The following is a 21440-nucleotide window of genomic DNA, read 5'->3' on the forward strand; positions in this document are numbered from 1 at the left end:
GATAATAAGGTAACTTAAATAATAATACAAGATGGCATTTGTATGATCCATCTGGATCAAGATCATGTCTCTGAGGGGTTGATCATGGTAACTTAATCATGAGTAGGGCTCTGTATCTGTCACGAAAGTCACGGATTTTGTGACTTTCTGCGATCTCCAGGGCTTCTGCAGCGGCCAGTGTGGCTGACCGCAGGGCTACCCAGGCAGCTGGCCCCGGGGCCAGCTGCTGAGGCAGGCCTGGGGATAGCCACACCAGGCACTGCCAGAGCAGCTCCTGAGCAGCGGTGTGTTGGCTGTCCCAGTGGCAGCTGGCAGCTGATGCTGCTGGCCTCGGGGGAGGCGGGCAGTAACGGTGGCTCCCAAACAGCAGCCCCCCAGCTAAGATTTAGTCAGGGGTGTTTATAGTAAAAGTCATGGATGGGTCGGGGCGGTGAATTTTTGTTTATTGCCCGTGACCTGTCCATGAGTTTTACTAAAAATATCCATGACTAAATTGTAGTCTTAATCATGAGTACACCATTGCCTGTTAGAAGTAGAGAGAACATTCACAAATTTGTTTTTCGGAATATACTTTTTCAGATTTGTTGGTAATACTAAATATGACAGATGTGTAAATAAAGGTAAAACAGTCAACTTCAGAAGGTTAATTTCAGAAATGAAATAAGCTGTATTTAACGTCATTTAAGCTGTATTTACATGTGAGAATTTTAAGATTATTTAGGGATGACAATATAAATAAATTACTTCAGTATGAACTTTGGGGCCAGTCCTGCTTTGTTGTACGTTATGGGGAAGAGGGAGTAATTTGTGAACCACAGTAGGTGTGTAAAGAGGCAGCAATAAAGTTGTGTACTTGTCTGGGCATAAACAGTGCATATTCCTGAACTTTCTTCTACCCATATGCTTCCTAAGTTTGCACCTTGACATGTAAAAGAGTAAAGTTTTTGTGCAGAGTGAGAGTGGCTGTTGGTGGGTCTTCTGACCCCTGAGTTTGGCACACAATAGCTATTTTGGGCAGAGTCAGTTACCGTTCATCCATGTTGATGAGGAAAATTTGAGATCAAAAGGAAGAGTGTTTCTTTGTGTGTGAGAAACAAATTGGGCTCTTGGTATTTTAGCTGGGGTTCACATGTCTTTGCTGAGGCACCAGTAGTTTTGAAGGGTATCTGAGTTTGTGGTTTTCTGAGCACTATATCAAGATATTTTGTGGACAAGTGAGATGGCTTCTTCTTCCCCACTATTCTTATTGCTCTGTTGTTTCTCTGACGATCGTTCTGAAGTAACAAGAAGGCAAAGTGAATATATCTGATTATTAGCAACTGAAGTTTAGAAGTAGAGTTAAATGTAGGAATGTTTCAGAACTAAGAACACATTTCTAACTAATAAGAAAGCTTGTCATAATAAAATTATATTTCTGACAACCTTAGAAGGGGCTAGAGCTGACCTTCATGATAAGTCTTAAGTCTCAAATACTTCTTGAAAAATGTGTAGCAAATATACCCATTAGGATTTTGGTTCTCTTCTCCTCCCGCTGTCTCTTCCCCTCCCCCCCGCGTTCTTTCTTACCAACTCATTAACCTCTGCTTATGCTTCTATTTATCTGAGATCAAGCTCTTGTTTAGGACAATATAGGGGCAACTATATTAAATGCTTATAAAAGTAATCTCTAAATGTATTATATGAATAAATGAAGGTGTTTTCAAGTGCGAGTAGAAGGAAGTAGAGATTCATTGAGTCAATTTTAACACTTACCTGTGTATGTGTCATTTTTTCCTCGTTCATGAAGACCTAAACCTACCAAATAATGGTAGATTTTACTTGATTCAGCCTGCTAGCATGTAATCGGTTATACCATCTCCACAGAAGTCTGCTGGAGAGTAGAACCTGAAATACCACAGTATTGTGTCTGGCACCATTGTCTAACTTTTACAGAATTTAACACTAAGTATGGCTAAGCACCTACCCTGTGTAACATAACTTTCTTTCCTGATAATTATAGTAATGTGTCCCTGCTGCACTGAGTTTTGTGACCTCTTACGTTACTGGACTCCTATATACTGATTGTAATCCGTTCATTACATTTTTACCTTTAAGTGTATAATGTGCTCTTATATGGTTGGGATGTAAAATTATTTACTCTTGAAGTGCAATGTTTTAAAGAGCAAGTTTTTACTCCTGTAAGAAGGCTTCAGAGAGTCTGAGAAAATAAAATACACATTTTGAAGTGGACATGTAGAATGCCCCTTTTGCTCAGGTTATTGGGGCCATGTGTAACACCAACAGACCCCGTTTGTGGGCGGGCGGGATCGAACCTGGGGCCTTTGGAGCTGAGTGCATGAGCCTCTACTGCAGGGGTCGGCAACCTATGGCACACGTGCCAAACATGGTACGCGAGCCAATTTTTAATGGCATGCTGCTGTCTGCTGGGGACAGTAGCGTGCAATTAAAAATCCTGCCTGGCCTGGCCCACTCTTCTCCGCCCCCGCCCACCGCTCTCTCCTTGCAGGGCAGGCAAGCTTCCCCCTCCCCCTGCCTCTTCCCCCAGAGTGCTGGGTTTCTGCCCCTCCTCCTCATCTCCCTCCCTACGGCGAATCAGTTGATGGCCCTTGCTATGCGGGGGGAGAAGGAAGAGCAGAGCTGCAGTGCTCTCTGCTCTGGGGACCTTGGGGAAGGGGGTGGAATCGGCATATTCCCTCCAGCCCCCTGTTGTGAGCCGCTCAGGGCAGGGGGCTGGGAGCACCCCCATGACCCCAGCCCACACTCCCAGCCCTCTGCCCTGACCCCTGCATGCCTCTCACACACCCTAAGCCCTCTGCCCTGACTCCTGCACCAACCCCACACCCCATGCCCTGACTCTTGCATCCCTAAAACAACCACATCCCCACTCCCACCCTGAGCATCAAACGGGAGCTCCTGCATACACACACCCACATTCCCACCTGCACCCCTCGCACCAAATGGGAGTTGCCCAGGTAAGCACTCTACACCCAAACCTTCTGCCCCAACTCTGAGCCCCCTCCCTCATTCTAGCTCCTGGCGAGACCCTGTACCCCAGCCCCCAGCCTGCTCCTTCACCCTTAGCTCAGTGCAGAGAGAGGACGAGAATGGGTCAGAACCAGGGAGAAAGTAGATACCTACTCTGTGTGGACAGGATCGGGACCTCAGACCAGCAGTGGACTGAGCGGCTCTGGGGTTCTGGCTGCTGGCCCCTTGCCAGCCGGAGTCCCAGCTGCAGGCCCCGCTCAGCCTGCTGCCAGCCTAGGTTAACGGAACCCCAGGTCGGCAGCGGGCTGAGCGGGCCGGCAGTGTAAGATCAGCATTTTAATTTAATTTTAAATGAAGCTTCTTAAACATTTTGAAAACCTTGTATACATACAACAATAGTTTAGTTATATAATATATAGACTTATAGAGAGAGACCTTCTAAAAAACGTTAAAATGTAGTATTGGCACGCAAAATCTTAAATTAAAGTGAATAAATGAAGACTTGGCACACCATTTCTTGCCGACCCCTGCTCTACTGCATGAGCTAAAAGCTAACTGGCTTAGTTAGCTAATGCTGTAGAGCAGACTCATTAATCTCTCTCTCTTTCTCTAAGTGGTCTCGGTGCCCCTAGACGGGACAGAACACTACGAGGTGTGTGGGTTACACATGCAGCATCTAATTACTTTTAATTTTTAAAAAGGTCACCTTTGGTCTATGTTAAAACTTTTTATTGAATATCTGATGGACATGTAAGTCTGAAAGAAAATTAATGAAGTATTTGATAGCCTTAATTTAGAAACTGGGTGGTTATAAAAAGAGGTTTAAAATATTAATCTTCAGAAGTACTTAATATAATGGGAAGAGTTTTTAAATGTTCCAGTATTTAGAGAAGCTAAAACTTCTGTCAGAAGTTTTATAGTTTGACTTTCTTCATACTTCGACTTAAAAAATATCCCCAGAAACTCATGAGAACTGAAAGGAAAATTGACCAGTTTTGTGCTTTTTCACTTGATGTACATTTTTTCTTTTCTGTGTGTTAGCTTGAATTAGCATGTTAACTTGGTCTCAAGTATGCTATTAAGTAATTTCTATTGTATTCTGTTTGATATAGGTTCTTACACCAGGCTTATCAGTGTAGAGTCTGAGTGCCTTCCGATAGTGCATTAAACAATGTGACTACACATCTGTCACACATTGGTTTCTCATCTTCTGTTCAGCAGGAGAAGGGTGTGCAGTGGGAGCTATCTGTTCTGGTAAGGTGGTTTCTTAAAAGTATACATGTTGCTATGTATTTGTTAGAGAAGATGAGGTCAAAGAAACGTGCCTTGTACTTTGAGAAGAATGTGGGGAGATTTGTGATGGTCCTTGTTCCTGGGAGAGTTCATTCCTCAGTATTGGATCTGCCTCTTAGAAATTTCTGACTTCTGTACAGATGATCTTTGCCCTTCTGGTAGAAAGCTCCATTGAGGCAGAGAAATGTAGTCAACCACAGTCTTTCCCCTGGAGCTTTAGGTGGTTTTTTTTTTAGATATCCTGCGCCCAGGCAGTAGAGTACCTTGAAGATTAGGATTGTGCTGGGCCTAGAATATTCGCTTCAAGTAGATGAGTTTGTAGTTGGCCTTTGGCTAGTTTCTCTATAAGATTACTGAGGAGTGGGAGATTTGATGCTGGGTTGGTAGACTAGGTATCCAGGGTGAGTTTCTTCAGTGCTGGTTGGATTATTGTGTGTTTGAAGGAGGAAGGGAAGATTACTTCTCTGAGGCATCGGCTATTTTGAGCAGCATAGTTGCTCATGACTCTTTTACAAGCCAAAGAGACCATCTGTTGGATTCACACGTTTGGGTTGAGACTCCCTTGGGATGTCCAGAAGTTCTTGATTAGTGAATGTATTAAACTTTGGGAATGCAGGTGAGGTGCTGGATAGTGGGTATAGCAGGATCCATGCAGTTTTGAGAAGGATTCCTAAATGTTCAGGATCTTTTGCACAAAGTAGGCTGATTAATCTGCACAAAGCACTGTGAAGAATTTAGGCACTCAGAGGTGATGAAGCAGTTTATCACCCTAGATCAGTAGTTTTCAAACCTTATTTCTGGAGACCCAGTTGAAGAAAATTGTTGATGCCTATGACCCAACGTAGCTGGGAATGGAACTGAGGGCTGTGGGCGGGGCTCAGGGCTGTGGGCTGGGGGTGCAGGGTCTGGGGATGAGGGGTTTGGGGTGTAGGAAGGGGCTCCAGGTTTGGGGGGGCTCAGGTCTGGGTTGGGGGATTGGAGCAAAGGCTTACTTTGGGTGGCTCCTGGTCAGCAGTGCAGCGGGAGTGCAGAGGCAGGCTTCCTGCCTATCCTGGCACCATGGACCACGCTGTGCCCCAGAAGCAGCCAGCAGCAGGTTGGTCTCCTAGACGGAGGTGCGTAAGCAGCTCAGCGCAGCTCTCACCCACAGGCACAGGAAACCGGCCAATGGGAGTGTGAAGCCGGTGCTCGGGGCGGGGGCAGTGTGCGGAGCCCCATGGCCCCGCCCGCCTAGGATCTGGACCTGCTGCTGGCCACTTCTGGGGCGCAGCGCGGTGTCAGAACAGGTAAGGACTTAGCCGGGCAGCACCGCTGACGGGACTTTTAATGGCCCAGTCAGTGGTGCTGAGCAGAGCCGCCATGACCCAGTCCCTTCCATGCTGCAACCCATTCTGGGTCGCAACCCAAGGTTTGAAAACCACTGCCCTAGATACCTCGGTGTGAGATTTGGCAGCTTCATTGGAGGCTGGTAGGAAGGTTCTCTTCGCCTGTAATATGGCTTCAGTGTAGGCTTTGAGGGATTAATTATGTTTTCATCCTGTCTGTATTAGCACCTGTATTGGTGCTCAAGTTTCAGCACTGCCTCATCCCCCATCTTCATCCAGGGGAGCGTGTTTGAAAACCAAGGCTACAGAGGGAGGAGGGATGGAGTGAGCAGGGCCTCAGAGAAAGGGGGGGTAGGGGGCGGGGCAAGGGTGTTTGTGTTTTGTGTGGTTAGAAAGTTGGCAACCCTAGACACAAGAATGGTAGAGTGATAAATAATGATGAAGATGAACTCAGTGGGCTAACTCCCCTGCTGATGCACCAGAAAACACACTTAAGCCACAAGTTTTCAGTCCCTTTTTCTTCAGGGCTTTGGTTTCATTTCTTCAGTATAAAACTATCTAACACAAGTGTTCAGCATCTCAATCATGTCCTTTTCCCCTGACTTGGGGATGCCAGCGGCAGCCTTTGTAGTTCCTGCAGCTCTCATTAGCTTTTGCAGGCTTTTGTGAGGACTGAATGATCTTCCAGCTATCACCTAATCCCTGGCCTCCCAGCATCACTCCCTTAAAGAGCCATACCACCCAGTGACAAAAAGGCAGACATAGGGTGATCTGGATCATAAGACAACATCTACAGAATGGAGGACTGTATTCTGGAAAGTAGTGACTAAAAAGGATTATAGTGAACAAGCAACTGATGAGGCACTCCCATTGCAGTGCTATGGCAAAAATGGCTAATGTGATCCTTGGATGTATAAAAGGGAGTCTTCACATCAAGACTGGTAGCTTTTCTGGAAGATGTGCTATAGTAAAACACAAATTATGAGGTTCAATACAGGAGTAACTGGTAACTGGGTAAAATTCTGTGGCCAGTATTATACATGAAGTCAGACTAGATGATCTAATGGTCCCTTCTGGCGTTAAAATCTATCAGTCCCTGACTTGTTGAATTGTAGACATGACCCTAAAGGCAGCACTTATCAGTCATGTCTGTATGGAGGCATAACAAAATATGGTATCTGAAACTGAATTGCTGGAGAGCAGCTTGTGTATTAAGGGTTTTTAGCTAGCCTATGCTTTGTTTGCTGTACTTACAATTTGTTAGAGTACAATAGAGAACACAACTCTGCTTTTTGTTTTTAAAAGGAAGAATGAACAAATGTTTCTCGCAAACAGGTTAACTATATCCTGTTAAACTAGGAATGTGATTTTTTAAAATGCATCTGCAGCTGTTGAGTTTTATTAAAAAAAAAAAGGTCTTTTCTTTAAATATTTATTTATTGAAAAGTGAATGGAAAACAAAGATGTAAAATATGTAATATCATGTGGTCAACTAAAAGAATTTTCTAAAGATGGACAATGACTAGAAAATGAAGCTTCAGAAATATTAAATGAAACTTGGAAAACAGAGTTTAATAAAAAGAACAATTACATATTTAGAACAGTTTAGAAGCTGAAATAGTAACCCACAAAACGATTTAATGTCCAGAAATAATAAATAGATGATTGGGCTTAATTATTCATAGTGATGGGTGCTGCAAAGACTTTTAGATACTGGAGTTTGTGATTTTAAATCTGAAGCCTTTTGTTTGTTTGTATTTATACTGTGAGATAAAGACATCCAAAAAGTTGTGCCCTGAGCAACATCTTAAAAAACCAAAACAACCCCCCACCCAAAAAACCCTCTGCGATATCTCCTCTGTGTGGTTTCATTGTATGAAGTACCTTGAGACATTCTGCTTGCTAAGAACCAAAGTAGGATAGAAACTACAAAATCAATGTATCCTATATTAGTTATAAAATATTACTTTGATTAAATCTCCATTTTGGTAAAAATTAAATATAATTCACAGACAAAAGTTAAGGTTCAAAGTATGTTTTGGTGGTGTCCAACCAACATTTATAAGCAGTATGCATCCGATGAAGTGCCACAAGTACTCCTTTTCTTTTTGCGGATACAGACTAACACGGCTGCTACTCTGAAACCAGTATTAGACTGTTACTATCTGTGCAAAAATATTACAGCTTTATAAAATTGCTAGTGTTAGAATGTCTGGAAATGAACAGCTGAAAGGTCCAGCCAATTGTATACTGCCGACCCTCACCCCCCATTTAATTATTTATTTACCCATCATCCTGCTCAAGTTATACCTTTCACCCTGAACCTTCACTTTGGTCCCTTGTTTTGTTCTAAGAATAGCAATATTCTGTTTGTATATGGAACTGTAGTAGAGAGATTGACCAGGATATAATTCCATAATCATTGTCAGTGTACTGTAAGTTGTCATAGTGTGTTGTGTCGGTGGAGTAGTAAAATATTTGTATGAACTAGAATTGGAATGATCTGCTTGAACTTATGAAATATTGTGATGGTGCTTATATAAATATATCTAAATCTTGCAAGTTTTTATTATCAGTATTGTGTAGAAACTAACATGTTTTTGAAATGATTGGTTTAATATGGAGTTGTATTGGTAATAGAACTAGAAAATAAGATCTTTAATTTTGTGTCTAATAAGATTGAATGGGTGATTGAAGTTGAATGAGGTGATAGAAAAGAATGGTATGGTGCTGCTGAGCTATTTGTGTTCTATTGTTCTTCATATTAAGACATTATTATTTATATTACTGCAGTGCCTAGGAGCATTCTAACGTTTGCATATCCAAAAAGATGTGCATTTTGTAAAGAGTGCTATATTAGCTGTATGGCATACGAAGCACATGGTGCAATGTAACTTTTTTTAATAATAAAGATTTTTATATGGGAATTCTCCAGGTTTTTATTTATTTATTTATTTTTTTGGAATGAGCATTAAGAGTATCAATTGGATTGGTATATGTGGACCACAGAATGGATGCTCTGATCAAACAATCTTATGAAGTCCATCAAAATAAGTGTCCCTCCTGCAGAATTCTACAAGTCTGTATGCAGTGAATGAAGGGGAGAGGATTTTATCTGTACTGAAACTTTAAACATTTAGTTCTCAATCTAGAATTTTTTGGAGCATTTAAAGTTTTTTTTATTATAGATGACTCTGCATTTTCCTACACTTCTCCACACTTGCTTGTCCCTTGAACCTCTCTTTCATTGTCCCTTCCTCACCACCTCCACATCCCCAGAAAGTATCTTGCTTCCCACATTCCACAACTGGATAACATCCAGTCCACCTATGTTAATAAATCTTGGAAAACTGATGTTTTCTGCAGAGAAGAGGGGAAAAAAATTCTTTTGCTAATATTTTAAAAAGGTAGGTGGGATGACCTGGGTAACTATAGGCCAGTCAGCAGATAGTGATCTTGGAGAAAATAATAGAATGGGTGATGTGACTCTATTTTATTCTTTATTTTTTATTGATGATTAATGCCAATCAGCATGCTTAATGGAAAAAGTCACCTTTAAACTTGATAATGTTCTTTGACAAGATTACAATTTGGTGACTATAACTGTACTGATATATTATTAGACTTATATATGGTGTCTAAGTAACACCCGTATTCTGATTTGAAATTGGAATTACACAATGTCAATACTGCAAATATTAAAGGGATTTAAAAATTGTCTGAGATCTCAAAACATAAATTATTTGGGAATCACCAATGAGAAGTGATGTCTCTTGTGTGTGTGGGATTTTTCCAGTGATGAGCTGCCAAAATCTTAACCGGTTCCTTCCTCACCCCACGAGGGGGTCATTGCCCTCCCCACCCCCCGGGACTCCTACCCCATCCACGCCCCTCCCCTGTCCCCTGACTGCCCCCAGAACTGGGCAGGAGGGTCTCGTGGGCCACCGTAATGTGTGCCCACCCTGCCCCTAAGAGCCAGAGGGACCTGCTGGGGGGGGTGAGTTGGGGAGTCCCAGCGGTGCTTACCTGGGGCAGCTCCCAGGAAGCATCCGGCAGGTCCCTCTGGCTCCTGGGGGTAGGGTAGCGTAGCGGCCGCTCCCCCCACTGATCACATCAAAAGTGGCACCTTAGGCGCCGACTCTGTGGGTGCTCCGGGGCTGGAGCACCATGGGGGAAAATTTGGTGGGTGCAGAGCACCCACCAACAGCTCCCCACCCCGCACCCAGCCCCAGCTCACCTTCACCTCCTCCCCTGAATGTGCCACCCCGCTCTGCTTCTCCACGCCCCCCCATCCCCCCCGGCTTCCCGCGCGTCAGCTGTTCACGCGGGAAGCCTCGGAGGGCTGAGAAGCAGGCGGTGGCTTCAAGCTCAAGCCCAGGGTGGAGGAGGTAAGCTGGGGCAGGGAGCGGTTCCCCTGCGTGCACCCCTGGGTTACTTGCTGTGGTGCGGGTGGCCCTCCTCATGCCCCCTGCCCCAGCTCACCTCCTTCTCCCTGGGCCTGAGTGTGAAGCCGCTGCTTGCTTCTCAGCGCCTGCCCCCCGGCTTCCTGCGCGAACAGCTGATTCGCGGGAAGCCGGCAGGGGGTGGGGGGCGGAGAAGCAGAGCAGGGTGGCGCATTCAGGGGAGGAGGCGGAGCGGAGGTGAGCTGGGGCCGGGCACAGGGTGGGGAGCTGCCGGTGGGTGCTCTGCTGGAGCACCCATGGAGTCGGTGCCGAAGGCGCCACTTTTGGCTGGTTGTTTAAGTTAGTAGCCCTTTTAGAACCGGTTGTCCCTCGCGCAACAACCGGTTCTAAAAGGGCTTCTAAATTTAACAACTGGTTCCAGCCTACCGGTGCAAACCGGCTCCGGCTCACCACTGGGTCTTTCAGTACCTGGCTCTCTGCCCAGTGCTATTTCATATTTTTACCAGTGATCTGCAAGAAAAATGCAAAAACATTGCTGACAGCTTGCAGATGACCCATAGAGTGGTGGAGTGGTAAATAATGATGTGGGCAAGCCATTAATAGAGGGATGTGGATAGCTTGTGAAATTGGGTGCAGACCATCAGCAGTTTTTTTTTAATAAGGGCAAATTAAAGGATAAGAATTAAGAAGGGGAATATAATTCTGATACACATTATTTTATGAAAAACAGATCTTGCTGAACAAATGTGATATCATTTTTTGCGATTACAAGTTTGGTTGGCAAAAGTAAATCTTTCTTTTGACATAATATACTTGGACTAATGTAAGAGACAAGGTAGGTGAGGTAATATCTTTTATTGGTTCAACTTTTTTTGGTGGAAGGTACAAGCTTTTGAGCTACACAGGACACTCCTTCACTTTTGGGGAGAAGTAATCAGTTTTTGAGCTAAATACAAGTTGGGACAGATTGTCAAGTATAAGGGGTAAAGCATGTCATAGGAGGCCACTTGAAATGAAGTAGATCAGAGGTTCTCAAACTTGACTGCACTGTGCCCCCCTTCTGACAACATGCCTAGTTTATCTTGGATTGGGAGTATTTGGATTTTTAACACATGTAGCAGCTTTTACAGGATGACTAGCTTAATCACCAAAATCTCCAAGAAAATACAGGTCAAAGATATTTAATCACAGCCTTACTTAATGTTTCAACATTTCAGGGTGGGACTATTTCTGTAAATCAATATGCAAAAACATACTGTGCTATATAAATATTTTAATGATGTCTGTGTCAAGCTGTCTGAAGTAGCTTATGAGCATGAGTGCCAACCTGAAGGCAGACTGTCAAGAAGCAGGGCACAAACCCCAAATTGATTGAGTTCTATACTTAGATTTTACCAACCAAGTAACAAGTGTGAACTCCTCAAGCACTATAGTAGCCCAACCATGGAGTCACAGACAGTTCTCTTGGGTACTTCGGTCTATCTTGCCACCCAGGCAAGCTTGCCTTTGTGATAGATGGTCCCTTACACCAAAATTTACAATAATATTCAGGTTAATCCCAGTCCCAAAGGATCGCTTACCCTAGGTCATTTGAACCTTAGACCTCACACCAAAGACAACCCCTATAGCCAGTTCTATAGTGAATGAACTAAAGTTTCATTAACTAAGAAAAAGAAATAAGTTATTTACAAGGTTAAAGCAGATAAACATACACACACAAATGAGTCAGGTTCCAAAAGGTCACAGAAACTGCTGTGATGTGCAAGCTTTCTGTGTCCTCTAGAGCTGAACCAAGCCAAGCAACTTGGGGATCCCTTGCTTAGAAATATTGCCCTCTCAAAATTCCAAGCAGCATAGTGATACAATTCCTTCCTGTCATGGATTTTTATTCCCTTATCCCAGAGTTCATACTGATGGGACAGGTGTTTGCATCCCTCTCCTCTTCGTGTGTGTGGTGTTTGGGCATCAAACTTTGATGTTTCACAATGGCTCATTTGGTTTCAATGGGTCTCCTTGAGTACAGGACTAGCACTTTAATGCTTCTTCCCTATTTGGTGAGTTACAGATTAGAGAGGTTTACAATGCAAACACTCAGTATAACTTTATACCATGTGATACGGATGTTATAAGTGAGATCAATACATTCAGCATCCTACAAGCATTTCATCAAGTCTAAACACATTCTGATAAACTTAACATCTATTTTATCAGTGCTAACCCACAGGTGAGCCAGATTGGTTTCCAGCTATGCATTTCTCAGTGTTGAGTGAAACCTAGGAGCCTTGGCGTAAGTTGGCTGCACACAAACCTAAACTAGTAGGCCTCACTTCAGGCTTACTAGCATCGATTAGTGTCCCTTTCAGGGTTGACTGATTTTTATATCACCAATTTGAGCCATGTTTTAGATTAGCAAGCAGAAAACCTTGATTTAAATAATTGATCTTAATGTGTTGTGTTATGACTTCCTGTTTTCCTTAAGAGAGAGGTTCCCATTGGTTGGTATAACAATTAAAATATTGATTTGATTATTTACAATTAAATATAGCTTTTACATTAGTTTAGTACATCTTACTAACCAGGAGGATGCACTATAGCTATACACACTTATTTAAGCAATTATATAGCTTTAGCTTAACAAATATTTAAATTTTTAATTGCTAAGTATTTTTTGTTATATTAAAAATGTATTTATTATTTGAATAACTTTTTAGTCATCATTTGTGTCAACCTGCATCAAAATGGAAATTGCAATTAAATTAACCACACAAAATGGATATCTTTAAATTGTTTTGTTTGCGAAATAAAACTATTTCAAATATTCTGGATACATAAGAAAAAAATTACTTCTGCTAAGCTTTTCCATGTGACAACTGAAAGTACTGACATTTGGGGGGAGGGGAAGTACAATGCCAGATTTCATTACATTGTGAAGACTGAAAATGGTACAGATACTTAATGCAGAACAGGGTATATAGTGCCATGTTTATAAAGTTTGACCTTAAAAGTTAGCTGAATATATTTTTTCCAATTCCGCAAATGAAGAAGCAGACCATAACTCATTAAATGTGAAAAGGTATTGTCATAAATATAAAGGGAAGGGTAAACCCCTTTAAAATCCCTCCTGGCCAGAGGAAAAATCCTCGCACGTGTAAAGGGTTAAGAAGCTAAAAGTAACCTCGCTGGCACCTGACCAAAATGACCAATGAGGAGACAAGATACTTTCAAAAACTGGGAGGAGGGAGAAAAACAAAAGATCTGTGTCTGTCTGTGTGATGCTTTGGCCGGGGACAGAAGAAGAATGGAGTCTTAGAACTTAGTAAGTAATCCAGCTAGGTATGTGTTAGATTATGATTTCTTTAAATGGCTGAGAAAATAGCTGTGCTGAATAGAATGAATATTCCTGTCTGTGTGTCTTTTTTGTAACTTAAGGTTTTGTCTAGAGGGATTCTCTATGTTTTGAATCTAATTACCCTGTAAGGTATTCACCATCCTGGTTTTACAGAGGTGATTCTTTTTTACTTCTATTAAAAGTCTTCTTGTCAGGAAACTGAATGCTTTTTCATTGTTCTAAGATCCAAGGGTTTGGGTCTGTGGTCACCTATGCAAATTGATGAGGATTTTTACCAGACCTTCCCCAGGAAGTGGGGTGCAAGGGTTGGGAGAATTTGGGGGGGAAAGAAGTTTCCAAACTACGTTTTTTCAGGAACCCAGATAAAGTTTGGTGGTGGTAGTGGAAGTCCAAGGGTAAAATAGTTTGTACCTTGGGGAAGTTTTAACCTAAGCTGGTAAAAGTAAGCTTAGGAGGTTTTCATGCAGGTCCCCACATCTGTACCCTAGAGTTCAGAGTGGGGAAGGAACCTTGACATGGCGGCAGAGTGATGGGATTAACTTGAAATCCTTTTGAGATCAATTTGAGATTTTTTGAACCAGAAATACAGATTTTAAAAAGGAAATAATTTTTTTTTTCCTTTGGGGCTGCTGGAAAGGAGGTCCAACTGAAAGCAGCTAGTTTTTTCTCTGCTTTGGGGCCAGAGTAGAGACAAAAGGGAATTACCTTTGTGAATTGCAGGTTTTCTTTGCCTCTAGGCAGAGTAGTTAACCTCCTGCAGGGAAATTCAGTCTTCACAAACCTGAGGTTTTTTTCCCCTAAAAGTAAATAGGGGGGTGTTCTACCCATTTGCCTGGAGACAAAAGTGGTAAGGGTTTTTTTTTAGGATTTTGATTTTGATTTTTTTTTTTTTTTACAAGGAGCACAGATATGAAAAGGAAATTTTTTCCTTTGGGCTGCTGGAAAGCAGGTCTCCAACTGGAAATAGTTGAAAGCTTTTTTGCTTTGATTTGGGGCCAGAGCAGAGACAAAGGGAATTGTCTTTTTCTGTAGGCTTACAATCACTATCAGAGAATAGGTATCCTATTCCAGCACAGCAAAATTTTACAAGCCAAGTTTTGTTTGTTTTATTTCTAAACCTCGGGTGTAAAGTTAGTTAAAAACAGAGAGGTTAGGATGACAGACTCCACGGCTCAACAAAAGCTGGAATTAGCCAGTTTTGAGGCTGCTGAAAAACAAAAGGAACATGAAAGACGGATAGAACTCATGCGGATGGAGAAGGAGGTACAGGAGGGTGCCCACAGGAGGGAGATGGAGGCAAGGGACAAAGAGAGGAAGCATGTGGAGGAGATGGAGAAAGATAAAGGCTCAGCAGAATATACCAACAAACGCTAGCAATCCTTCTCCAGGTACCACTTCCCATCCCAGAAAGTTCCCCACCTACAAGGCAGGCGATGATACTGAGGCCTTCTTAGAAAACTTCAAAAGGGCCTGCCTTGGGTACAGCATCTCTACCGACCAATACATGGTAGAGCTGAGGCCGCAGCTCAGTGGAGCCTTAGCTGAGGTGGCTGCTGAAATGCCTAAAGAACACATGAACAAGTATGAACTGTTTAAATCCAAAGAGAGAGTCAGAATGGGGATAACACCCGAGCATTCTCGTCGGAGGTTCGGAGCCCTAAGGTGGAAACCAGACGTGTCATTTACCCTACATGCCTACCACATTGTGAAACATTGGGATGCCTGGATATCAGGAGCAAGTGTTGAATCTCCAGTAAATTTGCCCTTCCTAATGCAAATGGAACAATTCTTAGAGGGTGTTCCTGAGGAAATAGAAAGAGACATCCTAGATGGGAAACCCAAAACTCTAATCGAGGCAGGAGAGATTGGAGCCAGATGGGTGGAGGTGGCAGAGAAGAAGAAAACTGGTTGCAGTTGGAGTGGAGACCAGAAGGGACAACCCCAGACCACACCCTATTACCGGGGCCGCCCAAGGCCCCACCTACCTCCCAAAGAACCCTCCAGACACCTTATCGTCCCACCACCCTGTTCTCCAGCAAAACCCAGGACTCCTGGGTTTGGGGCTCCAGGGTTGAAAAATTACTCTGTAGACATTCAGGCTCAGGATGGAGCCCAGGCCTGGGACACTGCTAGTATTGAGGGTCCCAGAGCCAAACATCTACGCAGCAACTTTTAGCCCTGCAGCCTGAGCCCTGCCATGGAGCTTTTATCACCATGTCGATGTATCCTTAATAGAGTTTTGTCCTCTTCTGAATTCTTCCCAGTCATGTTTTACTGTTCAGATGTTTACCAAGTAACACTTTTTCTTAAAAATTTTGTGGTGATCTTTTTATTGGTTACCGAGTTATTTTGGTTTTTTTCAAACTGAAAGGATATCATACTTATTATTACTGAAAACATAAACTCTTGATTAGTTCATGTAAAGAAATGATATCTAAAATGTATAATCAGTCTAAAAACACAACTGTTTTTGTTTTAGATTAGCAAAGAAGTGAAAGAAAAATTTGCAGTCCAACTGCGAAATTCAACTCCTGGCCTAGGTGGAACTAAAGTAGAAGAACTGGAATTTTATAAGGTAAGTTAAAGCTGATGGAAATTGTGTAACAATACTTAGTGTAAATGTCACAATTGCATGTTGTCTCCACCTCCTTAAACTAGGGATGTAACATGTTAACTAGTAAGCATTAGTCTAACCCAGGGGTGGGCAAACTTTTTTGCCCGAGGGCCACATCTGGGGGGTTGGGGTGCAGGAGGAGGTGCGGTAGGTACTTGGGGTGCAGCAGGGCTGCGAAGTGCAGCAGGGCGTTGGGGTGCAGGACGAGTGCGGGGTGTGGGCTCCAGCCTGGCGTTGCTTACCTGCAGCGTCACCGGGGTGGCAGCAGCACGCAGTGGGGCTAAGGCAGGCTCCCTGCTTGCGCTGGCCCTGCTCCGCTCCCAGAAGCGGCCGGCACCATGTCCCTGTGGCCCCTGGGGTGGGGAGGTGGGCAGAGGGCTCCATGCTTTGTCCTCTCTGTGGGTACCTCCCATGAAGCTCCCATTGGCCGCGGTTCCCCGTTCTTGGCCAACGGGAGCTGCAGGGGGCGGTGCTGTGGTGCCGGCCGCTTCCAAGAGTGGTGTGGGGCCCGTGGCGCCACGGGGGTGGCAATCCTGCACGCTGGATACAAAGCCCTGACGGGCCGGATCCAGCCCAGGGGCCGGAGTTTGCCCACCCCTGTTTAACCGGTTAACCCACGTTAACCTGCAGGCTGGCCGGCCCAGTGGCCCCGCACCACCCAGAGCATGCCCGGTCCCAGCCCCGGCCAGCCCTTTAACTGGTTAACCGTTTAAATGAAATATTTTTAATTGTTTAAATGGTTAACTTTTAAAACGATATTTATATTCCTACCTTAAACCCTAAGGTTCCCAACTTAGGTTATGTGGTTCAACTGTTCCCTATTGATTCTGCTATTTGAATTATCTGGTGCTGAGGAGCTCCTGTTTCTGGCAGGAAGAATTTTTAGGATGAGAAAATCCTTTACTAATGGGAAGTGGAGTGTAGTCATGGATTGCAGATTACAGTGTCTTTCCACCTGACTCTTCAAACTGGTTTTCAGTCTTGAGTCTTTGATGTGTTGTACTTTTCCCTTTCCTTTTCATAGAATCATAGAAATGTAGAGCTGGAATGGACCTTGAGAGATCATGAAGTCCAGTCCCCTGCACTGAGACAGGACCAAGTAAACCTAGACTATCCTTTACAAGTGTTTGTACAACCTGTTCTTAAAAACCTCCAATGATGGGGATTTCACAACCTCCCATGGAAGTCTGTTCCAGCGCTGAACTACCCTTATAGTTAGAAAGTTTGTCCTAATATCTAACCTAAATCTCCATTGCTGCAGATTAAGCCTATTATTTTTTGTCTTTCCTCCTGTGCACAGTGAGAACAATTGATCACAGTCCTCTTTATAACTGCCCTTAACATATCTGAAGACTGTTATCAGGTCCCTTCTCAGTCTTCTTTTCTCAAGACTAAACGTGCCCAGTTTTTTAATCTTTCCTCATAGGTCAGGTTTTCTATACCTTTTATTCTTTTTGTCGCTCTTCTTTGGACTCTTTCCAATTTTCCACATCTTTCCTAAAGTGTGGTGCCCAGAACTGGTCACAGTAGTCCACCTGAGGCCTCACCAGTGCTGAGTAGAGTGGGACAATTATCTCCTTTGTCTTACATACAACACTCCTGCAACTACTCCCCAGAATGGCATTTTATAGGCATAGTCTCCACTCCCATTATTCACATCATTAATAAAAATATTGAAGAGTACCGGACACAGGACTGACTGCTGTGAGACCCCAATAGATACGTTATCCCAGTTTGAAAGCGTATAATTGATGACTACTCTTTGAGTACAGTCTTTCAACCAGTTGTGTACTCACTTTGTAGTAATTTCATTTAGACCGCATTTCCCTAGCTCGCTGATGAGAATGTCATATGTGACTGTGTCAAAAGCCTTACTAAAATCAATATATATCATGTCTACTGATTCCTCCCTATCCACCAGAGCAGTGATCCTATCAAAGAAAGAAATTAGGCTTGCTTGGCATGATTTGTGCTTTACAAATCTATGTTGGCTATTCTTTATAGCTCTGTTATCCTTTAGGTATCTACCAGTTGGTTGTTTAATAATTTGTTCCGGTATTTTTCCAGGGATTGAAGTTAGTCTGACTAAGCTGTAATTCTCTGGATCCTCTTGTTTTCCTATGTAAAGACAGAGTGTTTGCCCTTCTCCAATCCTTTGGGACCTCATCTGTACTCCATGAGTTCTCCAAGATAATTGCTAACTGTTCTGAGATTGCTTCAGCTAATTCCTTAAGTACCCTAGGATGAATTTCATCAGGCCCTGCTGACTTGAGTATATCTAACTTTATTTAAATATTCTTTAATCTGTTTTTTCCCTCTTTTGGGAAACATTCCTTCTCTGCCAGTCAAGACACTCAGAATCTTTCAGCATCCTCCGCTCTCACTCTGAAATGCTTTTAGTAGAGAATCAAAGAACCCCCTTGGCTTTCCACAATTGCGAAGATAGTTGACTGTGCTTACCGCACCTCACATCTCAGGTCTGAAGAAGAGCTACTTGACCCTCCGCAGGCTTGAGCATCTTGGTGGTGGAAATGGGATAGGTCTCAACATCTCAGGCTCTGCACAGAGGAAGTTGCCAAGACCATCACCTACCAGAACCCCCGTGTCAGGCTAGCAAAGAAGTGCCTCCAGCAACTCCCTTCTTCTCTTCTCTTCACCAGCACAAATGTGGGACTGGGGCAGACAGAGTGATACTGCTATCTCCCCCATTTTGGACTCGGGTGGCTAGAAAATCCATGGAGTAGCAGCAGTAGTTACAACACGAGTGACTTACATCAAAGGTGGTAAACTGCTCTTACCACTATGTGTCCCTTTTTCGTTAGCTACTTTGCCACTGGCCTATTTAACTTGTTTAATAGTATATATAGAGGAAACTAAATTTGTTTTTGAGAGCCCTTGTCTAAAGTGTATTTACCTCTAGTGAATAGACTGAAAAGTGGGGGAAGACATCAGCAGTACTCTGCAAAGGCACTGAGAAAACTTCAGTCACAGCCAGATGGGTCCAGACAGTGTTAAACAAACGACACATAAATTCAACAAACTTCTACATTAACTTTGCTTCTTACATTTTCATGTTCCTCCCTTCCAATTCCCCATGAAGACAGTCAGGGTCAGAGAAATTATCTTGTAACTTGAAGTCTGTAAAACGCAGTTCTGTCCTTTATCCTAAATGATCCAGAATGTCTCTTTTTGCTTTGTGATAGCAAAAACATTTGGAGGCTATGAACTGAACATCAGCTCCTGAATGGTCAATGAATACATTCTGAAAAGGCATTTCAGAATAAGAATTCTTGCGGTGGGAGGCTGGATTTGGCTGTTCTGGGGCTGGTCAGAAACCTGTTTCTGGCATCTCTAATAGTTCATGCATTTGCACCAGGTGCAGTCAAAGGAAAAGATCATGATTTTTACTCCAGGTCATCCCCTTGGTGGTATTTTTGAAATTTCATACTGCAGTTATGCTTTAGAGAGAAGGAACAGGATTTTGTGAAGGTTTCTGAAGTTTTTATTTTGTTCTGAAACATCTGTATTTTCTTCCCATGGACTGTTTATATATATTTCTGGAATTTCCAATCCTGAAAGTAGTTCCTAGCTGCAGTAAATTTCTTCAGTCATTGAGGAAGCTCACGGATGTTAGGAGTAGATGACCGAAGAAAACATATTTTTTACATGCTTACGTATTGCTTGTGGTGTTAGGAACCAATCTGTAACAATCCACCCAGTGGCAATGATTGTAGGGAGCCTCCTATCACTTGTATGTGGAGTTATGAGATGCTATTTGTGTTCTTGGACTTCTCTCATGTGCTGGCTTTTTGTGTTCAAATTTATAATATGGGTTTCTTGTTTACATAAGAGTTTCTAAAGCTTTCCAAGTACTATTGGTTATGTTAGATTTGAAATGGGTGTTTGCAGCATGTGGTCAACTGAGGGGTTTCAAGTTTTCTACTTTTCAGACCTCCCCATTACAAGGTGGCAATTTTGAGTCTGTTTCCAGTTTCCAGACACCAAAACAAAATAGTGTGTAAATTTCATATTTCTTCTTCGGGTGGTCTCTGTATATTCCTACTTGTGGGATCAAGATGCCTGTGCCATGAGAGTTTCTGGAGCCTTCTGGAAAGCATTGTCCATTGGGGCCACTTACCCCTCCTTCTCCCTCCATCCCGGAGGGTTCTGAGGGCATAAAAGGGGGAGTGACCCCAAGCACCCTTCAGTTCTTTTCTAACTGCTGAAGGTACAGTGAGACTTGGATTGCACACAGTGTCCTTGATGCTTTCCTCATTGCTTTTTCTTTTTTTCCTCTTTTTCCCCTACCTTTTTGAGGCAAATTTTGTTTATAATTAATCAGGTTTGCTTTTAAAGAAGTGAGAAGATGTCAAGACAAAGGCATGCTGGGTAGGTGTGGAAGAGCAGGAGGACCAACACACCCCCAGGTTCACGAGGGAGGCTCCTCAGGTCTACTTGATTAAATTGGTGCTGAATAAGTTCAGTGTCAGCATCAAAGATTGTCCCACAGGAGTGGGTTTGCCTGCCTCTTGCATCCCTGCATGTGGGAGGCATCTCAGGCTGGGCACTGTTGAGGTCCTTAGGTTTGTCCAGTTTGACCAAGGAAACCTAGTGCCTTAAGTGGCTTTCTGGCTGTTGGATCCAATTTTCTAAGGATCTGGATCCACAGAGCTTTGATCTGGTGGCCTAACATATATCTGGGATCTGCAAAACCTGGATCCACAACAGAGTACAGATCCAGAGCTTACTAAATAGCTTTTTTTTTTTTTTAATTTTGTGGCTGATAACTATGGCTTTGGTTTCAAATGGATCCAAGGTCAGAGCCTGAATCCAGATTCAACAGTCAAACATGGATTGCCAAGCACGGGTGCCAGGAAATGGATCCAATTACCTGGGATCCAGCCAGCATGAAAATCTGACATCTCTGAGTGGGAGTCACTTGTCTAGTTGCATCCGATGAAGTGAGCTGTAGCTCACGAAAGCTTATGCTCAAATAAATTGGTTAGTCTCTAAGGTGCCACAAGTACTCCTTTTCTTTTCTTTTTTTGTGAATACAGACTAACACGGCTGTTACTCTGAAATCTGTACCACAGAGTCCCAGAAACTGACCAGGTTAGTGGAGTCTGGTACTACCTTTCCAACACCATGATTTTTTGCAGAATTGCTTGCCCAACTTATTCTGTGCCTAACATAGTGGCATAAGCAAGCAGATCAGTGTTGGACACCCTTTCAACACTGGAAAAGGGAAATGCGTCAGAGGTTTGTGAATAGTTCTGGAATGATGGACCTCTGTTACAGGCTATTGTGTTTTACCTTGTGCTTCCTGTTTGGCCATTTCCAGATGCACATGCTCAGACATACCCTGCTTGTCTGGGAGAAGGTTTTCCCATCCAGTGCTCCATCTGTTGGACCCTCACCTGTAGGTGAGGACGGAGATTGATCCATTCTTAGACTCTTTTACTGTCAGAAGT

General features: G+C 43.2%; 1 protein-coding gene across 5 annotated transcripts in view; it reads left to right on the forward strand.

Annotated features, from left to right (window-relative positions):
- The window catches only part of PRIM2 (DNA primase subunit 2), a 310312-nt gene that overhangs the window by 50046 nt on the left and 238826 nt on the right, over positions 1–21440 (forward strand). For all 5 annotated transcript variants that reach the window (XM_077812653.1, XM_077812657.1, XM_077812658.1 and 2 more), the window contains exon 6: positions 15835–15930. In XM_077812653.1, coding sequence (XP_077668779.1) covers positions 15835–15930 — 96 coding nt within the window. The remainder of the gene's footprint in view (positions 1–15834; positions 15931–21440) is intronic.

This window comes from Eretmochelys imbricata, chromosome 3 (genome assembly GCF_965152235.1).
Source record: "Eretmochelys imbricata isolate rEreImb1 chromosome 3, rEreImb1.hap1, whole genome shotgun sequence".
NCBI lineage: Eukaryota > Metazoa > Chordata > Testudines > Cheloniidae > Eretmochelys > Eretmochelys imbricata.